General features: G+C 42.6%; 1 protein-coding gene across 5 annotated transcripts; it reads right to left on the reverse strand.

Moving 5' to 3' along the window:
* Positions 1-1,534: 1,534 nt before the first annotated feature.
* LOC124005726 (platelet-derived growth factor receptor beta-like) lies at positions 1,535-22,447 on the reverse strand. 5 transcript variants are annotated; one of them, XM_046315253.1, is made up of 24 exons: positions 21,970-22,446; positions 19,017-19,095; positions 16,044-16,117; positions 15,586-15,867; positions 14,951-15,208; positions 14,674-14,804; positions 12,980-13,139; positions 12,585-12,768; positions 12,343-12,458; positions 10,660-10,780; positions 10,144-10,355; positions 9,616-9,710; positions 8,886-9,018; positions 8,647-8,751; positions 8,399-8,509; positions 8,136-8,298; positions 7,790-7,941; positions 5,945-6,063; positions 5,659-5,781; positions 4,892-5,003; positions 2,981-3,080; positions 2,762-2,867; positions 2,402-2,673; positions 1,535-2,136 (listed from the first exon to the last, which is right to left on the reverse strand). In XM_046315253.1, the coding sequence occupies exons 3-24, from the start codon at positions 16,090-16,092 to the stop codon at positions 1,974-1,976; spliced, it is 3,267 nt and encodes a 1,088-aa protein (XP_046171209.1). In that variant the 5' UTR covers positions 16,093-16,117; positions 19,017-19,095; positions 21,970-22,446; the 3' UTR covers positions 1,535-1,973. The 5 variants fall into 5 exon arrangements, with proteins under 5 accessions (XP_046171209.1, XP_046171192.1, XP_046171183.1 ...); XM_046315236.1 differs by lacking the exon at positions 19,017-19,095 and having other exon boundaries at positions 12,343-12,431; positions 21,970-22,447; XM_046315227.1 differs by lacking the exon at positions 19,017-19,095 and having other exon boundaries at positions 21,970-22,447.
* Positions 22,448-23,002: the final 555 nt, after the last annotated feature.

The following is a 23,002-nucleotide window of genomic DNA, read 5'->3' on the forward strand; positions in this document are numbered from 1 at the left end:
ATCAATACAAAACCTAGGAGGCTCACGGTTCTCACCCCCTTCCATAGACTTACACAGTAATTATGACAACTTCTGGAGGATGTCCTCTGACCTATCAGAGCTCTTGCAGCATGAACTGACATGTTGTCCACCCAATCAAAGGATCAGAGAATGAATCTAGTATTGAAAGCATAAGCCCAGCTAGCTAGCACTGCAGTGCATAAAATGTGGTGAGTAGTTGACTGAAAGAGAGAGAAAGACAATAGTTGAACAGTTACATTTACAGAACGAATACATTTCTTCAAAAATGAAGATCAAAGAGAGGGAGAGCTATATTTTGTTTTTTTTCACTTTCACTTTCTTAGCTAGGGAATGCAGCTAGCTAGTTTAGCCTACTCAAACACCCGGCCCAAACAGAGATGGATGCTATGTTACGTAGCTGACTATGGCTATCCAACAGTGGATCTCTTCCAAGTCAAGGTAAGCTTTTGGTTTGATTAATTTATTGCCACCGGGGCCCGCCAATGTAACGGCTAAACTGCTTGCTAACTGTACGGCAATGCAGTGGGTTTATTAACGCATTAGTTCTAGTAGCTCTGTTGACTTGACATTAGATAATATGGTGACAAAGATGTAGTCTGTGTTTTTTTTCGCCTGGTCACAGAACAGCTGTTATGTTGTGCACTGAAGTCCACAAGCGAAGGGAAAAGGTGAGAGGAGTAGATGCAAGAAGGAATTCTACAACGATCAAAGGGATCATGCTGTTTGTATGTGGCTGCTATGAAATTTAACTGTTTGAGTGTGATCAGGGGTGTATTCATTCCGCCCATTCTGTTGGGAAAAAAAGCTGAAATGGGGATAAACATAACTGAATTGGTCCAATAGAAACTCTCGTTTGCAACTGTTGGACTAATGATCACAACCTAGATCAGCCAGATGCAGGCAAGATTGTGCAAGGCGGATGAATGTGTCACTGTCTGTCACCTTGATTACTCAAATTACTCTCGACTTGTGCGCAAAACTCATTCATAGGCTAGGTTTTTAGCAAACTCCTGATGGGTACAGGGAAAATTAGAGTATCATGTAGTAGCCTAAACTTATCGATGTTACGTTGAACTGGGTGAATGGAATATGAATGACAACAAAAAGGGTTGTTCAAAGGGTTCTCCTATGGGAACAGCCAAATAACCCTTTTAGGTTCTAGATAGCCTACACTTGTAACGCGAGTGGGGCGTGTGTTGCTTCGTAACAATGATCGCAAGAGCAGCTGCTGACTGATTTGATCGCTCCAGTGCAGTTCCAACACCGCCAAAGCATCCTATGCAGCTGTCTGCTATCGCAGGTTAAGGCTTGATCTGATTGAATTTGGGCCCATGTTTCGAGGCAGTGTTTGTTACAGTGTTTGTTTACAATCCCATTGTTTACAAACAGTGGAGTTAAAGCAAGTTTATATGTTGGGTTCTGATGGGGTAGGACAGTTAAGCTAAGCAGGCATTTATAAGTTATATTCTTCGAGAATCAATGGGTATATATCATTCATTTAATAGTCCCAAAATGTATGCCTCAATTTATTTAATCTCTTTTTCAAAGCATTATTTTGTCTAAAATTAAGAATGAGTAGTGCAAATATGAGCTGCATTACTGCAAGCTTACATACTCTTTAAATGATACTTTTTTAATGATTGAAATTAAATGTATTCCCATGCCAAATATACTTTTCTTTACAGTTTGACAACTTCAATTTGATTACATTTGTAAATAATATTACCATTGCCATGTGTCAAACTGCTGATGCTTTTTTTGTGAATCATAGCATTACAAGGGGAAAAGTACCTGAAAGATATACAGTATATTACCAATATACAAAAATAATAACGATATAATGTTTCCTAAAAGGGCCTACAACATTAGTGTTTAACTAGCAACACACATTGTCATGTACAATATTGTCCTTATACAGTAGACACCTCTAACTTCACCTCTCTAATGAGGGGCTACAGGAAACTCTCCTCCACTTCAGGGGTACATGGAGACTGGGGGAGCTTGTCTTCTTGCGTGGGGGCAAGCACCGCTTCCTCTGTGGGTACTGGTTCTTCTTGGAGTGCTTCTGGTCCATCCAGGGAGGCTGTATCATCCTGGTCGGTTGTGTTTGGAGGACTAAGAAGGCAGAACAAAGATCGTTTTCTACGTTATTACTGCTTTATTAATGTCAGAGGAAAATCAATAAGACCAAGTGTCAACTGGAAATCATTAAAAACAATAAGCAATAAACAAAAACCCAACATAAGAAAGATTGTGCAGAATCGGGAAGTCCTCAAATGCTGCCTCTGACTCACGCAGCCACACTCTTCCTGTGGCAAACAGCCAGCCACAGAGTTGACAGACAAGAGACATATTCTGTGGAGAGAAGATCCTATGTTACCTTGATGTAGTCTGTGTGGCGGTGTCCAGCACCTCACCACCTGCTTCTGCCTCTTCGGCTACATGGATATCTGGGATGGCGATTATGTAGTCAGTCTGGGAGGGGCCAGCCTCCGTCCCAGTCTCCTCTATCTCCCCTGTCTCCTGACCCGTTCGATCCCCTGAGGAGTGGTCATCTGAAGACACAGCCGGGTTCCCTGCTGGTATAGGTTTGGACCTGATTGCAGCATGGTGGTCGCTCTTCAGAAAGCTCTCATTCACCTGGGTGTATTTCTGGGATGGTTTGGAAATTATATGGAGTTATTAATACATGAGCAATCAAAATAGTGATAGTTTTGAGAATTATTCTAGTTTTCTATACCTTTTTGTAAGCATCAGTCAGCAGGTTTCCCGTCAAATTAACCAGAGAGGAGAAGAGTGGCCTCTTCTTGAATTTCTCATCCCAACACTTGCACATGATATCATAGCTGAAAGAACATTTTTATTCAGAGTGAATTTCACCTTGTCCTATGCATGCAGAAGTTATTTCACTTATAACCACAAAGCTCCTAGAGACAAAGAGAGACAGATGAGGCCTTACATCTCGTCTGTAGCATGAGCAGGTTTAGGCATCCTGTAGCCTCTCTTCAAGGCAGTGTAGAACTGTTCATTCATGGGAATGTCAGGATAGGGCGTTCCTCCTGAAGTTAGGCCGAAACAAGGTATATACAGTGCATTCGGAAAGTATTCAGCCCCCTTGACTTTTTCCAAATGTTCTTACGTTACAGCCTTATTCTAAAATTGATAACTACTTTTTCCCCCCTCATCAATCTACACACAATTCTCCATAATGACAAAGTGAAAACAGGGTTTTAGAAAAAAACAAAAAACAGAAATACCTTATTTACATAAGTATCCAGAACCTTTGCTAGGAGACTCGAAATTCAGCTCAGATGCATCCTGTTTCCATTGATCATCCTTGAGATGTTTCTCTAACTTGATTAAAACTCAATTGATTCGGAAAGGCACACACCTGTTTATATAATGTCCCACAGTTGACAGTGCATGTCAGAGGAAAAAGCACGCCATGAGGTCAAAGGAATTGTCCGTAGAGCTCAGAGACAGAATTGTATCTGGTGAAGGGTAACAAAACATTTCTGCAGCATTGAAGGTCCCCAAGAACACAGTGGCCACCATCATTCTTTGAAACCACCAAGACTCTTCCTAGAGCTGGTTTCCTGGCCAAACTGAGCAATCGGGGGAGAAGGGCTTTGGTCAGAGAGGTGACCAAGAACCCGATGGTCACTCTGACAGAGCTCCAGAATTCCTCTATGGAGATGGGAGAACCTTCCAGAAGGACAACCATCTCTGTAGCACTCCACCAATCAGGCCTTTATGGTACAGTGGCCAGGCGGAAGCCACTCCACAGTAAAATTAACATGACAGCCTGCTTGGAGTTCACCAAAAGGCACCTAAAGGACTGTCAGAGCATGAGAAACAAGATTCTCTGGTCTGATGAAACCAAGATTGAACTGTTTGGCCTGAATGCCAAGTGTCATGTCTAGAGGAAACATGTCACCATCCCTAAGGTGACGCATGGTGGCAGTATCATGCTGTGGGGATGCTTTTCAGCGGCAGGGACTGGGAGACTAGTCAGGATCAAGGGAAAGATGAATGGAGCAAAGTACAGAGAGATCCTTGTTGGAAATCTGCTCCGGAGTGCTCAGGATCTCAAGCTGTGGAGAAGTTTTACCTTCCAACGACACTAAGCATACAGCCAAGACAACACAGGAGTGGCTTTGGGACAAATCTCTGAATATCCGTGTGTGGCCCAGCCCGGACTTGAACCCGATCGAACATCTCTGGAGAGACCTGAGAATAGCTATGCAGCGATGCTCCCCATCCAGCCTGACAGAGCTTGAGAGGATCTGCAGAGAAGATTAGGAGAAACTCCCCAAATACAGATGTGCCCAGCTTATAGCATCATTTACATTTACATTTAAGTCATTTAGCAGACGCTCTTATCCAGAGCGACTTACAAATTATGACATCCAGTGGAACAGCCCCTTTACAATAGTGCATCTAAATCTTTTAAGAGGGGGGGGTAGAAGGATTACTTTATCCTATCCTAGGTATTCCTTAAAGAGGTGGGGTTTCAGAAGACTTGAGGCTGTAATCGCTGCCAAAGGTGCTTCAACAAAGTACTGAGTAAAGAGTGTGAATACTTATGTAAATGTGATATTTCAGTTTTTATTTGTGATAAATTTGCAAAAATTTGTAAAAACCTGTTTTTGCTTCATCATTATGGAGTATTTCGTGTAGATTAAAACATATTTGATTTATTTTAGAATAAGGCTGTAACGTAACAAAATGTGGAAAAATTCAAGGGGTCTCATTAGTTTCCGAATGCACTGTAACTAATATCAAGACATACATTCATAGATATTGTCTCTAGTTGCAATAAGTAAAGAATCAAAAAACATCTGTTCTATGCAGAGATTTTTGTATTTACCTAGAGTAAAGATCTCTGAAAGCAGAATGCCAAAAGACCAAACATCGCTCAAGGTTGTGTAGAGGTTCTGGAAGATGCTCTCTGGAGCCATCCACTTCAGTGGCAGGAATGTCTATGATTTCAGAGACATACTGTGGGTAATCCATTTTAGGTAATGACAGTTGCGATACAGAGTTACAGATGTAATTATGGAAAATGGCCTTCTGCTTTTGGTACAGTGAAGAAAATTGACAATGTTCTGGTATTCTGACCGAAGTCCTGTACCATCTATGGCATAATGACTTTTGGAAAGATGTTTCACATCCTCTTCTGATCTAAGACCAAAAAAACCAAAAGCCAAGAAAACCCCAGTGGAAAGAGTCTGCAGCCCAGATATCCAATAACTCAACCGCATTTCTGGCAAAAACAACTTCACCCTACTAGGAAGGTTTAGCATTTAAAAACCCTGAAAATGGCGCCTGCGCCATCTTTTTAACCTAAACATATTTTACTCTCAGGATGTGCAGAATTAACCAGCGATACAGCAGTCTGTTAGGGGGAAAAAATAGCTAAAACCATTTGAAACATTACAGTGATGTCGGTCAGATAGTTTGCATAAGTAGGTCATATTAACCCACATCTCTGGAAGTTCCTTATAAAAAATTTGTTTCAATCACTTTCATCTCCGAACAGAATGGCTGTTTGGTTGTTTCTTCCCCTCCTTTGCTTACTGTACATCTTCCAATGGCCTGTAAACAAATACATAACGACAAAAAAAATGAACTCACTTTGCCTTTGGCTATGTAGTTGGAGTCGTTCATGACATCACGGGCCAGGCCAAAATCACAGATCTTCACCAGCTTTCCCTCGCAGATGAGAACATTTCTGGCAGCCAGGTCACGATGAACACACTGTGAGGACAGGGCCAACAGTATAGATTATTATTGAAGTTCATGTGGCTTCAGTAAGGTAAGTTACACGTGTTCTCAAGAATTAAGGAACGTTTGATGTGACATGGCAAGAAATGTCATGATGTGAATAAGGATGTATTGTGAAGCTATTCCAATGTCATACATTCTTGGATGCCAGGAAGTCCATGCCCTTAGCCACTTGGTAGCTAAAGCCCACCAGATCTGTGTAGCTCAGAATTGGGGAGTCACTGATAGACAACGCGACGTCTGCTCTCTCTTGGCCTGAGCAACGTGAAAAGAGAACATCAAATTGTCATAAACTTTGAGCCAGACCGTGCAAACAAATTGATCAACTGATGGTGTTTATCAAAGGAACACTGTTAAAAGGCATTGTCTGGTTACACAAGAGGTTGAAACATATGTGTATATTTTTCTGAAAGATGCTTGGTTGTCAAAACTCTAAGTGGAGAGAAAAGCTTCCCTATTTTGGTCTCTCCGGTAGTATTTCAACATCAGGGGTCTGTTTGTCTGCTCACCATCTGCCTGACAGGGATGTTGAAATGTCTTCAACAGACTAAAGTAGTATGAGGATGACCATTGTTTGCTGCTGCTTACCATAATACATGATGAACAACCAAGTGTTCATCAAATACAATGTTGGTTTTATGAAGTGTTTTATGCCTTTCAGTATTTATATTGCTTAAACCAATTAATACAAAAGTGTGTGCCTGTGTCTGAAATGGCACCCTATTCCCTATATAGTGCACAACTTTTGACCAGGGCACATAGAACTCTGGTCAAAATGTGTGCACTATATTGGGAATAACGTGCCATAAAACACACATTTCTTTGTAGAAAGCAGGGGTTGGAATGAAAATACATTTCCAATCGGTTCATTTTGAACAGAACCATGATTTATTTTATTCTGTTCCACTGCTCCAATCAGCAAAATAAATGGAGTTTATATCGTTCTTTTCTGTTCATTTCTAAACCTCTGAAATCATACTTTTTAAACACTTAGCTCGACATTCAATTAATTCACCAATCATGCACTGCGGATAGAGCAGCTTGCTATGGAGCAGGAAAACTATAGCTCGGTGAGCTGTTTACACGCTGTGATAGAAAGACAAGTGTAGGGCACGAGATGCAACTGAAACTTTACTGGTGTGGAAAGTCCAAGAGAGGGTGAAGGAGGAGGAGGCTTGGCTTGAAGTGCTGGGCATCTTGTGATGACATGCATTATCTGAATTAGGCCCACATAATCATACCTAGAGGATCGGCTTTTATAGAGGAACTTTGAATGTCTTTGAACTTCAGAGTTGGTTTCATGTTGGACCAGAGCTAGCTAGCTAACAAGCTTGTGTGTGGAGAGCGGCACCTGGATTAAAAGCACTTCTTAACTTTTTGTAGTTAATACATCCAATGTGAAATGTGATAACTATAGAATCCCTAACTAGCATTGAAAAAGTGAATCCATTCTCCTCTAATAAAACATCTCTCTCCCTATCTTCTGAATCATACTTAAGTCAGTAGGCTACTAGACAATGCTTGGAGGGGGATGAGCAGGTAGCCTAAATGAACACATACTGGCAAAGATTGTCAGCTGGCACTGGAAGAAGTTTCTGATTGACAGAGAGAGGGCTTTGAATAGGTGCTTCGTTAGGTTTTTTATGGGACTGGAAGAAATAGCCAGAACATTAAACAATGTTATTAACCGGTTCCATGTTTTTCAAATAACAGTTCTGTTCCAGGAAAGTATAGATCACTTTCGTTCCCGGTTCTGATTCTGTTCCTTGTAAGCTATTTTTGTTTTGTAAAGTTATTTTTCAGGTTTTCGGTTCTGGTCCCTGAATTGGTTCCAACCCCTGAAAAAGAAAGTACCCACTGGGCACAGGCGTCAATTCAACGTCTATTCCACATTGCTTCAACATCATTTAGTTGAAACGACGTAAAAACAATGTCGATTCAACCAGTGTGTGCCCAGTGGATAATGTGTACAAAAATGTACCTTGTCCTTGGTAGTTGTTGTCCTGATGGTAGGGTGTCTCATTGACTGAAGTCTCGATGTCTGCATACTTGATGTTGTCACTCAGCTCTTGCATTGGGACATAATTTAAAGAATCTTCCTTGGTCATGTCCATGTAACCCCCATCGCACTCACTGTCAATAACCAAGGGCATAATTTGTTACAATAAGTGATAGTGCATATTTGACTTAAAAAGATGTAATACCATCATTGACAGAAAGCATTGGCCTCTGAATCCATTTTCCAATGCACCTTAACATTGAATGTTGATGGGTGATTTTGCAATGTAAAATGAGTAGTGTGTACTTCGGGAAGGCATCAGTCTTGCCTTTTTCCCTGGATTTGGACTGTACTCTCTGTGCTGTTCCTGCACATATCAGCATCCCTGCGGTTTTTGTCTGCGTAGTACTGCAGGAAGGTATGCTTATTGCGGTGAAGGTAGTCAACCAGGTCACCATAGCAACAGTACTCAGTTATGAGGTAAATGGGACCTTCAGGACAGAGGAAAGCAGGCAGTTGTTAACACATACTTTGACTAAAATATCAGAATATGTTAAGTCTATAAGCAGTGGCATGCTTTCCAGTTCCCACCTCGTTTCGTACAAGCCCCCAGTAGGTTGACGATGTTTAGATGGGGCCCAAGGTGACTCATTATCTTCAGCTCAGATATCAGAGCCTGAGTCTCACTTGTCCTTGCTGTGGCTGTCAGTCAAAACAATAGCAGAACATGCAGCGGTGCAATATTTTCACATGGTAGAATGAGTAACGAGTAACGAGGTCAGTGTGTAAAATAGAGGAAATGTCAAGTTGTTGGTCATAGTAATGCATAAAGCACTCACACTTGAGCATCTTCACAGCCACTTTGGTGGTGGACTGAGAGTGACCAAGGCCATAGGCTGTGGCCTCCACGACCCTCCCAAATGCTCCAGAACCCAGAGTGTGACCTGGTATGACAGAAAATGAGGTGTACTGTTAGCTTAGCTAATGTCAAATATATCAATACATTATGATTCATAAATAGGCTGCAGTATTCACACAATTATACTAAAACATTCCCTGTAATGTAGTAGTCGCTCACCCAGGACCAGGCTATCCCGGGGAACCTCCCATACACAGTCATATGGCAGGTGCATGGGGTCCATGTAGGTGTACTTATGGCCATCTGAGCTCACTGACTCGATCACCTTCCAACGGATCTCATACCGGGGCTTCTAAAGGCAGGTACAAAAGGCTGTCAGAGTTTTATATATCATATATTGAAGTAATAAGGCACGAGGGGGGTGTGGTATATGGCCAATATACCACAGCTAGGGGCTGTTCTTATGTACGACGCGTGCCTGGACACAGCCCTTAGTCGTGAAAAATTGGCCATATAGCACAAACCCCTGAGGTGCCTTATTGCTATTATAAACTAGTTACCAACGTAATTAGAGCAGTAAAAAAAGTCATGTTTTATCATACCCGTGGTATACGGTCTGATATACCATGGCTGTCAACCAATCAGCATTCAGGGTTCGAACCACCCAGTTTATCAACAGAATTATACTTCATTGTCCCCGAGGGGAAATTTGTCTTGGACAATGAAAGAGTGCTGCTACTTCCACAAAAATACATGAATACATAGAATCAACAGAAAGTTTGTTATGCCATGCAAGGCTGTGACTTAAGGCAGTTAAACATGATTTCAGACCTACTGGCCAGGCTCCAGTCAATTATTGTAGTCTTCGCTAATTTTACAGTCCCAACAGTAGCATCACTATCAAGACAAATGTGTTGGGAAGGAGATGTGTTTCTGTTTGGGGGCTCACCTTTCTCCAAAGGGCGATGAGGATGATGAGGAAGATGACGGCAATGACCACCAGGGCTAACACTGCAGCCAAGACAGCCACCTGGGAGAACAGAGCTGCAGATGCACACACAGAGAAGGAGCTCATACAAGAGGAGAACCTCAGCGTTCCTTATTCATACTCTGTTAGTAAAAGTCAAATTTTATTTGTATAAATATGTCTGTAAAGTGTATTGAGTCTTTTGACCAATGCACTTTAAATAGATTGTGATTTGAAATAGTAAATCAAAGGTAATCAAATTGTTTCCATTTTAAATGAAACATTTTAAATGAGAGTTACTGTAACTACTTATAGCTTATTTGCATCTATGTAAATACGTATCGCTTATTTGCATCTATGTAAATACGTATCGCTTATTTGCATCTATGTAAATACGTACCACTTATTTGCATCTATGTAAATACGTGTCGCTTATTTGCATCTATGTAAATACGTATCGCTTATTTGCATCTATGTAAATACGTATCGCTTATTTGCATGAATGCTTACAGTTCGAGACCAGTTTGATGTCCCAGGCCCTGCGCCCTCTCTCGTTGCGGGCTTCACAGCGTACTGATGTAATACCCCCCATGGTCTGGAAGGTCAAAAGGCTGCGGACTTGGTTGACCCCTGAGGCCTCGATGTAGCTGACGTTCATCTGGATGCTGACGTTCTCTTGGTCAGCCGACAGAGACTTCCATGCTGTGGTCTTATTACTGCATCTGGGTGAAGATGTCATAATTAGCTTCGAATGGTGATAGAAAATATGCTTGTTCAGGTCGCGAGACTTTCTGTCTGAGCGAGATATGGGGTGACTGGGAGAGAAAAAAAAACAGCTGTAGACTATATTGAGAGTCCAAAATAAGCAACAGGTCTAACAAATATCACTCAATTGTTTAATTACAACGTGTGACCCCTTTGTAACACTGCCCTCTACAGATTGAGAGTTAAAAGTCAAAACACAACTGAAAAGCCTGAATATGCTTCATTGTGTTGTTCAGTATTTCCAGGGGTCTGTTCCCTTACTTTCCAATGCTTTCACAGCTGTACCAGTGGACGGTGGGTGTGGGGACCCCCTCTGTGACACAGAGCACTCCGTGGCCCTGGTCTATGTGCTGGTCAGACAAATCTATTATCTTCGGGGAAGCTGCAGGGAGTGGAAATATCCAATGAGACAGTGAAAGGTAGTGAAACATAGACTGAGCAAAAATATAAACGCAACATGTAAACTGCTGGCCCCATGTTTCATGAGCTGAAATAAAAGATCCCTGAAATGTTCCATACGCACCAAAAGCTTATTTCTCTCAATTTCTTTGCACAAATTTGTTTACATCCCTGTTAGAGAGCATTTTTCCTTTGCCAAGATTATTCATCCACCTGACAGGTGTGACATATCAAGAACATTGTGCTGGGGACAATTAAAAGGGCCACTCTAAAATGTGCAGTTTTGTCACACAACACAACACAATACCACAGATGTCTCAACTTTTGAGATTGCGTGCAATTGGCATGCTGACTGCAGGAATGTCCACCAGAGCTGTTGCCAGAGAACTGAATGTTAATGTCTCTTCTGTAAGCCTCCTCCAAGATCATTTTAGAGAATGTGGCCTCACAGCCCCAGACCACGTGTAACCACGCCAGCCCAGGACCTCAACATCTGGCTTCTTCGCCTGCGGGATCGTCTGAGACCAGCCACCCGGACAGCTGATGAAACTGTGGGTTTGCACATCCAAATAATTTTTGGATAAACGGTCAGAAACCGTCTCAAGGAAGCTCATCTGCGTGCTCGTCGTCCTCACCGGGATCTTGACCTGACTGCAGTTCCTAACCGACTTCAGTGGGCAAATGCTCACCTCCGATGGCCACTTGTACGCTGGAGAAGTGTGCTCTTTTACATGTCGTGTGGGCGAGCGGTTTAATGATGTCAACCCTGTGAGCAGAGTGTCCGATAGTGGCGATGGGGTTATGGTATGGGCAGGCATAAGCTACGGACAATGAACACAATTGCATTTGATCGATGGCAATTTGAATGCACAGAGATACCGTGACGAGATCCTGAGGCCCATTGCCGTGTCATTCATCCGCCGCCATCACCTCATGTTTTCAGCATGATAATGCACAGTCCCATGTTGCAAGGATCTGTACACAATTCCTGGAAGCTGAAAATATCCCAGTTCTTCCATGGCCTGCATAATCACCAGACATGCCAGCCATTGAGCATGTTTGGGATGCTTTAGATCAATGTGTACGACAGCGTGTTCCAGTTCCCAACCAATATCCAGCAACTTCGCACATCCATTGAAGAGTAGCTGGACTCTATGTGAAGGAGATGTGTCTCGCTGCATGAGGCAAGTGGTTGTCACACCAGATACTGACTGGTTTTCTGATCCATGTCCCTGCATTTTCTTTTAAGGTATCTGTGACCAACAGATGCATATCTGTATTCCCAATCATGTGAAATCCATAGATTAGGGTGTAGTTAATTTATTCGAATTATATTAAATTTAACTCAATAAAATCTTGGAAATTGTTGCATGTTGTGTTTACATTTGTTTCAGTGTAGTTGATTGTTTAATCAATAGAAGAAACTGTTCAACATCCTTTACATTCAAACATGATAACTCAATAAAGAAAAATGGCTGAATAGTGATCCCATCTAATGTAGATATGTCTGTCCAGAGTTGATAATGATTCAGGCGTGTATCTTACACTTGACTTGAAGATCAAAGGTTATCTCCTTGACGTCGTCTTCATTGGCCACCTGGACAGTGTAGAGCCCCCTCTGTTCCATCCGGACCCTTACCAATGTCAGAGTACTGAGGTAACTTAAGGTCAAAGGTCAAACAGAACACAATCAATATCATGGGGCTTGTGTACTGATTCTCAATTTCATTGTCACCATAATAATAGATTTCTTTGTTGGGCTGTTCATGATCATATATGATGGGTACCTGGTCTCATGCACCTCTCTGGTGTCAATGGATACAGTTTCCCCAGTAAGGGTGGTGTTGTCTCTGGTCCAGAGCACCTGAGGTTTGGGAAACGCTTCAATCTGCACTGTGAGCGCAACGCTCTGATACTGCAGCGCTGAAACATTGGTGTTGATGGAGGGTTCCAAATCCACAAAGCCCCGTTCTGTAAAATGACATTTGAATAGAAGATATAGAAGAAGACCTTATGGCAAGAACATCAATCAGTTAGATACTTTCCAAAGCAGACACACACAAAGCCCATTGAGGTCCCATTACATTGTGCATAGTATTTCCACCTTTTCATTAGATTTAATGAAAAGTTACTCCGCTTATGTTGTTGTGAGTTTGGAAAAGCTTTGAGGGTGTTTGCTCACCCAGAACAGTGACAGTGAGATTATCCATGGCTGACTTTCCGGAAAAAGGGTGCTGCACTCGGCAGATGTACTGGCCAGAGTCCTCCAGAGTAACACTGGAGATGTTCAAGAAGGAGCGGATTCTAATCTCCGATAGAAAGTCTGTCAGTGGCTCAATTGTCTTCAGATGGAAACAAATTATAACAGAGGTAAGAACAGCATAGCAACAACCTAATTATCAACAAAAGAGATGATTATGCTTGGTAATATATGTCATGACTGTCTTGATCAGGTCAGGTTACAGGAGACCACAACCCTACAGATTATCTCTCAACCCCAACAGAAGAGGAGAGATCTGTGGGTCTGAAGACGTGGGGAGTTTTATGGCCCCTCACACCCCTGGTGAATCTCAGGCCACAGACAAATTCCTTTGTCCTGTTACTATGGAGAACCAGCCTTAGAACAGTAAACATGAAATAAAGGGACTTTGGAACAATGGTTTCTGTCAGCCACAATGGTGGTCATGAAGATAGATGGACTATGAAAATGTATGTCATTTTTGTTCTGTTATTAAAGGTTAATAGATGACGTTATTACGAAAACATTGTAACATGAAGGGTTTTCCTAGTATATGTTTGATGTTTATACATTGTACGTTGTATGGAAAATATCCAAATCAAAGAACATGTTTTGGGGAAGATGAAATGTTAAGTTAGTTGTCTAAAATGGTATTTGAGAAAAATCTAGCCCTTGCCTCATTAACTTGGTACGCCCAGAGAATTGCCCTAAAGGCGGCTAAGCCCACTTCTGACCCAAGGGTATAAAACGTGTGAGTATAGAATTTACAACAGGACTACGTGACCCCAGCTGCAGCAGGGTCTGAAAAAGTCAACCAACCCAGAACGCAACGCAATCATTTTCTACCCAAGCTACGGATGAGTAGCTGTGTCTAAGCGGGTGAATTCAAGTTGAACCACCTAGCCTCCATCTCCTATCGAATCGTGGTATCTAAAGGGTGTCATTCCTATGCTGTGAGCTCTGAGCTACAGAGCTGTCTGTCCTCTTTCCAGAGAAAGGGGTGGAGGAACAGACTCCTAAGCCAAAAAGGACAGTGACACCGGGAGGACGCGCAGGAGAAGTGCGTCATCGAACCGTGGAAAGGTCCTCGTAGAGAATCCCAGGAGAGCGGCAGTTTGAGTTCACCAAATGTGTACTTCTTGCGTACTTCTTTTTAATTTTTTCTCTCTCTTTTGAAATCCCCATTGTGGGTAACACGCGCCATAGTGTGTTGGCCCGTTATGCTAAGTTCAAATCAATAGCCTATAATGTGTTTTGTCTATGTGTATCTTTTATCATCATTTTAGCTTTTTAGTAAATAAATATTCAACTAAGATTGATGTGGTGCGAATTCATTAGTGGGACCCGGGTAAGTGCAGATGCAAGGGCTATACGACGTTCAGATTATGAGACTGATAGAGGCAACTGGTTAATTAGCGGCTGTTGTAAAATCGATATTCTGATATTCTTTGAGTTCATTTGGGAAACAGAAACTCAATAAAAACTAGTTTTCCCATGGTGCCCCAGGTTTATGAGTTAATAATTGCTTAATTCAGTTAATCACACGTAATTAGAAACTTGTAATAATTCGATGAGCAACAGTCGTCACGTTAACTAATACAACGTCACGACATATAGGTCACATATTGTCCACTCACCTCTTTACGAGGAAAATCCCATTCGAAGTAAACCATCTCTGCTTCTTCTACAGTACAATTAACCATTAAGGCCTCGCCTTGTTTCAGCACCGTCTTTGAGAGTGTCATGAAGGCGTTCATGGATTTGGGGACTGGAAAGAGTCAATTGGAAGAGGACATTATAACAGGCCGACCTTCCTGCAGCCTGGTCTTCAATAAGCGTTCAATTGTGCGTTGAGACACTTTTCATTTTTATTTTGGTTGAAGTTTCACTTTGAGGGTTGACACAGAGCCTTACCCACAATGCTGTAGACATAATACACCTGGGACGCCTTCTCCTCTCCGTTCATGGCACCTCGGCAGATGTAGGAGCTGTCTTTCAGGATGGCGGTGAACCCTTTACTGGGGTGGTATGTTCCCTCCACACGGGCCTTGCTGGCCCGCTCGTACAGGGTCACGTTAATGCCAGGGTCAGTCACCACGCAGGGAATGGTACCTTCCTCTCCCTCCTTCATCACTACTGCTTGCTCCAGCGGAAGAAACCATTCCTCAGGGTCTGGGGAAGTAAAAAGGGAAGTAAAAACAATGACATTTCTACAATAGCCTTTGGAGACACGGGGACATTGTGTTCAAACGGTAGGGGGTGGTGTCAATTGTGAAACCAGCACTAATTTGTATTAGCTTTGAATTGTAACAGTTTGTTCCTCCATAGTCCTCCTAAAATAGAAGGTTCAGTGGTCTAGGATGGTCTAGTGGTCTAAGCCACTGCCTCCAGATCACATATATCGCTGCAGCATGGGTCGAATCCGGCCCACTGCTATTTCAGCACACTCACTCCTCTATATTTCCTCTCTACCTTTGTCCTATCCAATCAAATAAAATAAAAATGCATGACAAAAAAATAGAAGGTTCATAGAGGGTGTTTGGTCTCACCTGGTACAAACACCGATATGTCCTTGGCCTCCTCTGTAGAGGGCTCTTCACAGATATAGTTCCCAGAGTGCCTCCAGGTGACGTTGTGGAGGACCAGCACACTGGTGGTTCCCCTATCCTCCACAGCCACTCCCTCCAGGCTGGGGTCGTGGGGAGACTTCCAGGTCACCTTGCTCCAACCAGAACAGACCACCGTGAAGGAGGAGTTGGTGCTCAGTATGACCTCCTTCTCACTGGGGCTGAGCTCTAGACTGAAGACCTCTGGACAAAACTGCAGCAGCACTGGGAAATGTATTTAGTATTTATTAGGATCCCGAATTAGCTGCTGCCAAGGCAGTGGCTACTCTTCCTGGGGTTCAAACATAATAAGATGAACAACGTGAACACGTTACAAATGTGCAATCTTGACCAATTCACGATCCAACTACAGTGTAAAAACCCATTTAGCTTTTTCTTACCTGTAAAGATGGCCACCAAAGGCAGAGACTTTGCCAAGACCAACTCCATAGTGCCAGTGTGAATTGATAACACTCTGGAAAATAAACATTGAATGGTGAAGGAGTGCCTTTAAATACTATGTATGTGATGTTTTTAGAGGGATTGTAAGCATGGAGGACTTGCCGTGTCTGGAAACAATTAGGCTCAAATCAAAGAGTGGAGAGCACAAAGATGGCGAGGACACTGGGGCAGGAATGAGTGGGTGTACTGGGAGTGCACAGAGCATGTCAACTCAAGTAAGTAAGGTCTGTGAAATGGAAGCTCACCAACCAGGGGTAGATGTAACATAGTAAGTGTAAATCTGTCTTCCTCCATTTAGTATGATATGTTACGTTTCGTATGGTATGTTTTAATTTGGGGATGTCCATCATCCATTTAGTATGATATGTTACGTTTCGTATGGTATGTTTTAATTTGGGGATGTCCATCATCCATTTAGTATGATATGTTACGTTTCGTATGGTATGTTTTAATTTGGGGATGTCCATCATCCATTTAGTATGATATGTTACGTTTCGTATGGTATGTTTTAATTTGGGGATGTCCATCATCCATTTTGTATGATACTCTCTTAGAAAATAAAAGTTGTATTGTATCTAGAACCAGAAAGGGTTCTCCGGCTGTCCCCATAGGAGAACCTTTTGAACACTTTTTGGTTCCAGGTAGAAACATTTTGATTATAGGTAGAACCCTTTTGGGTTCCATGTAGAACCCTTTCCACAGAGGATTATACATGGAACCCAGAAGAGTTCTACCTGGAACCAAAAAAGTTTATCCTGTGGGGACATCCGCAGAATCCCTTTGGAACCCTTTTTCTTCCTAAGAGTGTATGTTACAAATTAGCTAGGCTAGGGGTTAAGGTTAAAGTTAGGGGTTGAGGTTAGGGATAAGGTTTGGGTCAGGAGTTAAGGTTGGCGTTAAGGAAATCATTAGCTAACCTGCTAAGTAGTTGCAAAGTAGCTAAAGCGTTTTAGGTAGTTGTTGCAAACTTACTAATTAGCTAAAATGCTAAAGTTGTCTGTGATGTGATCCGAACACGCAAACTTTGGGTATACGCCCACCCATCATCCCTCCCCGCCCGCCCTCCGCCCAAACTCCCTTCTTTCATTTTTGGCTTAAATAACCATACGAAATATAACACATCTGTCACAGATTTACATTTACTCAGTAGCGGTGCGTGGCTAAAATCACTGGGGAAGCCAAGTCAGAAAAGTCAGAGAATTACATTGTTTGCTCTGTGACCTGTTAGTTAATTTGCCTTGTGACCTTGATATATAGGCCTAAGACCGAGACAATAAGAAGATACAGTGGCAGAATAAATTCAACCACACCTTTGTTTCCTCACAAAACCAGAGCAACCTCTGTCCGGTGAAATCCACAAGGCATAAGCATATTGCAAATGGTTACATGACCAACAGCATGGTCATGCAAGTTAATGTTTCCGGCATTTTCAGACTGCTAAACAACTATTTATTTAGAACCACGGAGAGTTACAGCAAGTCGCAAAGAAAACACAAGCTGCCTCCACTATTCCAGCACCATTTCAACATCACAAATTCACCAATAGTTAGTCTAATACAGTGACAACTAAAGGATACCAAAAACAATTTAGTTCAGTCAACATAAGCTAAATATGATGTGGCTTTCCATGGTTCTGATTTGTGTGTGTAAGCTAGTTAACATTAGCCTTCTACATCTAGATACATTTTGAACTTCCATCCTCTCAGTCTCAGACACACAGTCTGAGTCTCAGACACAATCTCTGAATTAATTTTTAGATCAGAGTTGCCGTTATAATCATTGGCCAGCACGGAGAATTAAGAAAAACCACAAGTCCAAATCCCTATCTTCATCCATGGCTAATTTAGGAAAGGGACAATTTTAGCTAGCTAGCTAGCCACCGGAGGACAACAAACAACGAGATGCAACAATTCAAGAATGTTTCTATCAATGACGAATTCCACTTGATGCGATGTGATAGGAGTGAAGTCAAATCCAAACTGGCTTCCCTTTACACTTTTTTTTGGTGCACCAGGACCATTCACAGTTGAGCTCACTCAGTTTAGCTCAACACTGATTAGCTATTATTTTATACTTTTTTTTCAAGGCAGGCCAAATGCATGCTGGCTTTCCTTGCATTGGGCTTCCGAGTGGCGCAGCAGTCTAAGGCACTGCATCAGGTGCTACTATAGTACCTGGTTCGAATCCAGGCTGTATCCAGCTGTGATTTGGAGTTCTATATTGTGGCGCACAATTAGCCCAGCATCGTCTGGGTTTGACCAAAGTAGGCCGTCATTGTAAATAAGACTGACTTGCCTAGTTAAAATTTTTTAAATGCTACTTGCGGCAACAATGCCATACTCTTTATGACCAGATACATGGCCTACAGAGACAGAGGGGCGCTGTTTTGCTCGGATGCTTTCTCCGGTGAGGTAGATTCAGGCTCTTGCGAATTTAAGGACGATTATGGAAACACAGAGAGACTAAATATTTTGTTTTGTTTCTTTGTCAATATTTGGGGGAAGCCCGGCTTCCCTTGGCATTGAATGGATACACGGCACTGCATTTACTATGTTTCTCCTTCTCTTTGAGACCAGGCTGAGCTCACAGTCAAAATAGAGATGTCGCGGCTGGGGTTTCCCAAAATGTATGACATACTGCTTCTGGAATTCACTACACCAACCAGCAGGTCTTTCTTCCTCTGCACTTTTAGAAAAGGTTTGTATTAAACTATTGAGAGCAATTTTGTTTGTACAATCTGAGTCATGGTATCTTGTACGATTCATCTTTTCCATTCAGTCATAGTAACCTTATGTTGTCAAGGCCATTGCTATTCGGAGTCGAACATCGTTGGTTGTCTCAGACCACTGGCTGCCGAACAAAAAAGCAGCAGGACACTGCTGTCTGTCTGGTACCATGAATCAAAAGCATACCTCTCTGCTACAAGACCCTTCAGGCAGCTATCGTGATCCTCAGCAAGTGAAGTTAATGTCCTTCCCAGCTACAGTATGTCTGAAAGTGAGAGTACAGACGGGGCATTGGTGGCAACTCGCAGGCAAGAGGTGCAGACAGACAGAACCTCACTGAGATGTGACTGCCCTGTTAGCCTCTCTTTCTCTCTCTCCCTTCTCTCTCTCTCTCCCTGTTTCCCTCCTTCTGGCTAAAAACAGACTCCCCCCCTATATCCTTTCATCAATCACACTGCCTTTTTCTCTGGGGAATGAACAACTCAATAAACAGACCCCAGGCATTTCAGACTGAATTAAAAAGAATTGCTCTAGCTACCTGATCATTTCAATTTTGTGTTCCCTCTGGAAACAAACGGAATATGGCATGGATTTAATGACTAGACCACGCAGGCCAAGTATAAGGAAATTCCATCTGAAAGAAGCAATGTGTTTTCAGGGGAAAATATAAAGAGGTAGAGGACGAGTGGTTAAGGGAGGAGGCCACATAGAGGGAGATGTTGCGAAAGAGCCCCAAAGATAGGGGGAATTTTCCACAGAAAGCCAGAAAGCCAATGCGATCAAAATACCTCGTTGAGATAAACAGCTCTTTTCTAATCAAGCATCCTCTCAGGACTAGTGCTCTTTGAGGAATTAAAACAAACATTATTTACCAGAAACCAAAACCTCTCTCTGGCAAAGGTTTGCAAATGAACTCTTTCAGAAAAGCATCAATAGTATGTAAGCACATTGGCCCAGGTCCTATAATGCTAGTTGGCCGCTGCCCAAGAGGGGCTGGCTGTGAGTCAAAATGTCTAATAAAACAAAATAAACTGTCTCTATGTGAACTGACCTCAGATCAAATAAAGGCTGTTTACATGAACACACACAAACTCATTTCACACTCATACTACCTCCTCACCAGGGAGGTACCACTGAGTAAGTGAGAGATACTTTATCTAGAGGTCTAGGAAAATTCGGGATAAGACTGAATTGCCAACGGAACTGAACTGGGCATCACCTCATCAGTTCAATCAGTTATAGTCTGGAGCATGGTGTTTACGAAGCCCTCTGAGCTGAGCTAAAGAAGCCAGCTGCTTTCTTATCATTGTGAGGGAGGCAGAACCTGGCCATCACAGTGTCTCTGTGATGAGGAACACTGGCCTCCCTTGTGTGGGGGGCGAGTGACTGACACACCAGACGCAACCAGCCTGAGAACACAGATGCTGATCTGTGGCACCCTACCATAGCCGCACTGCATGCCATGTGTTTCCCACCAATCGGAAAGGCTGCAAAACAAACTGAACCTCTGTTTCATATGGCCTACGCTTCTGTATCCGATTTAGCAGTCAAGGACTCCATGACTGGTACATTTTCAGCCCACGTACAGTCTGCAGCAGACCCTCTCATTGGGTATGGCATATTTGTATTTTTTATATTTTTTAAAATATGTACTAAATTAAACACAAGCTCCTCCTAGATCGTCGCAGGCCTACCATTAAATGGTAATAGGCGCTCGAGTAGCCGCTATAGCAAAATGCAATGGAAATGAAATCGCACAGAGGCCATCATTTCACCGTTTCAAATACGCGTAAATAAGCTGTACTCCTTGAGAGTTTGGCCTGTCTAGATGTGACATAAACGACCCTGCAGCAGTATATCGATCGTTGTCGTTTTCAGTACTAAGCAAATGTTCATCTGTGACAAAAACAAGGCTTTAATCAATTTAACACATGTTCCATGCATTGTCTGGATTGAAGGGAGGGCTAGGTGGTGGTCGTAGAGTAATCAGGATACAGGGTATAGAGCGGTACCCAGTTCTGGGTTAGAAGAGTATTTTATGCCATTGTTTTTGGTTGAGGGAAGTCTTGCGGTATTACTTTTACCCCATTGAGGTCAGTACATTCTGTGATGGAAAGTAAGTGTCTAGTAAAGATGGAAGTGCGTATGGGCATGAAACTCTACACTGCACAATCTGCTATTGCAATTTGGTTTCTTTTTGAACCATGTGATCTAGACGAGCTGTTTTTATCACAGCTACAGTAGTGGGTTCCTTTCTTTTTTGTTGTTGATGCTTTCGCGTGAATTGTGTATCCGCGGTGACATTCCACGCATGCCTTTTCTCGTGCCTTCGTTCTTCTGTAAGTGTGCAAGAAGCACTGGCAGCACACAGCAGTGTTGACTCCAATGTGCAGAATAATACACTGTTGGTAAATGATGCCACTGAAACCGCAGTGGAATAGTCAATATATAATGAGCTGTGTGGCTTATGGCACATTATGCAACTGCATGGTAACACGCCATGTCTATGTGCTCTTTGACCATTTTGCCATTGAACTGAAATCCAACCAAGTGTTCATGTCGAACAGCCCCCATTGAAGGAGATGAGTGATATCCATAGAGGGTCAGTACATCTTTCAACAGATAGATGTGTGTGGGCCGTCGTGGCTCTCAGCCCATGTTATATGCTGTTTTCTTTTCATCTATCTTGGGAACAAGTTTTGACCACCTTGTCCGTCGAACTGAAGTACTTTGAGTAGCCTTCCGTGTCTGGAAGTACTATTTGGTTCGAATCCTCTCGTTATCATTTAGTTGCCTTGCCTGATGGGAAGGGATGCACAGCAGGGGATACACATACCAGCTGCACTGAGAGACAAGCTATTCGGAAGAACACCCGTTTGTGTTGTTCACTCTGGCAATGCCACAAGAGAGACCCATCAGGATGTGGATAAGCTTTGTCACCCATCACCAAGTCGGGGGGTTTTATAATGCCTGAGAGCAGAGAAACCAGTACTGTCTCACATGCAAAAGTGTGGGTTGGCAGTTGTACAATAGTCTGGGCTGGTTGTAGACAGAGAGACGCAGCCTTGAAACCCTCCTTTTTGTGTGTTAGAATAAGGGTGGGAAGAAGAAAGGTGATAAGGACGGTGTTGTCACTTACCTTGGGAGAGTTCCTCTCCACATTTTTCACCACCCTGTCGTGTCTGTTGACTAGTATGATTTCTCGTATCCTTTCTGAGTTGGAGAGAAGTCCTTGATTTTTGATGTTGAGAGAGCTCCTTCAATTTGCAGGGATATATGGGTGGAAACCTTCCGTCTGGCGCATGCTTTAGAAGAGTGGGTGTATGGGAAGTAAACAATACACAACAATTCTCTTGAAGCCATTAGGGTAAACAGTTCCTCCTCCTTGAACAGGACAGCATTCTGGCTAGAATTGCTATGTCCGTTCTTACTACAAAAGGACAAACAAATCAATACAAAATAAATATCTTATCCACTGGCGGAAGTCTATTATTGCCTTGTAAAAGTCAATATCATTCCATTCCGATAAAGAGCGAGAAAAGAGAATGGCTGCTGCCTTTCTTTGAGGGTCCAAGCTCTATATCTGTTTTCAATCTTGGCTTTTCAGCCCTTCTTTTTCCTTTTCCTTCTCAGGATGTGAGTGGCTGGCTAGAAAATGCAGGGCGCTCGCCAGAACCTTGGCTAGAGCTTTTTTATTTGTGTTTTTTTTGGGGGAAGGGGAAGCAAGGTCAGTGGAGGGATTTAACTGGTTTCTGTGAAGTCACTCTTGGACAGATACCGTCTAAATGTTCCGTGTGTGTTTGTGTATGCATGAGTTTAATCGTCTTCCATTAGCTAAAATAATACAATAGTGAAACTAAATTCAATACTTCAAAACTTGTATGAGTTTTTAGAGATCGCATTTTGATCTTATTTATCCCGACTGTGTTCGGGATCATATTCATATGAGATTTCCCACATAGCACTGCTGTAGAGAGAAGGAGATGTTAGTGCTGGCATGTTCCTGCTCTCTCTGACACAGCAGTGTTTGTCATGGCTCTGCTCTGTGGGAGGACTGGCACACACACACACACCCACATTATATGAGGCAGACCCTGATTACTGACCTCACCAGTTTTCGACCAGTGTGTGGGGGTAACCGCGAAAATCAAATCGAAGTTTATTGGTCACGT

The sequence above is a fragment of the Oncorhynchus gorbuscha genome, linkage group LG02 (genome assembly GCF_021184085.1).
Source record: "Oncorhynchus gorbuscha isolate QuinsamMale2020 ecotype Even-year linkage group LG02, OgorEven_v1.0, whole genome shotgun sequence".
Classification (NCBI taxonomy): Eukaryota; Metazoa; Chordata; class Actinopteri; order Salmoniformes; family Salmonidae; genus Oncorhynchus; species Oncorhynchus gorbuscha.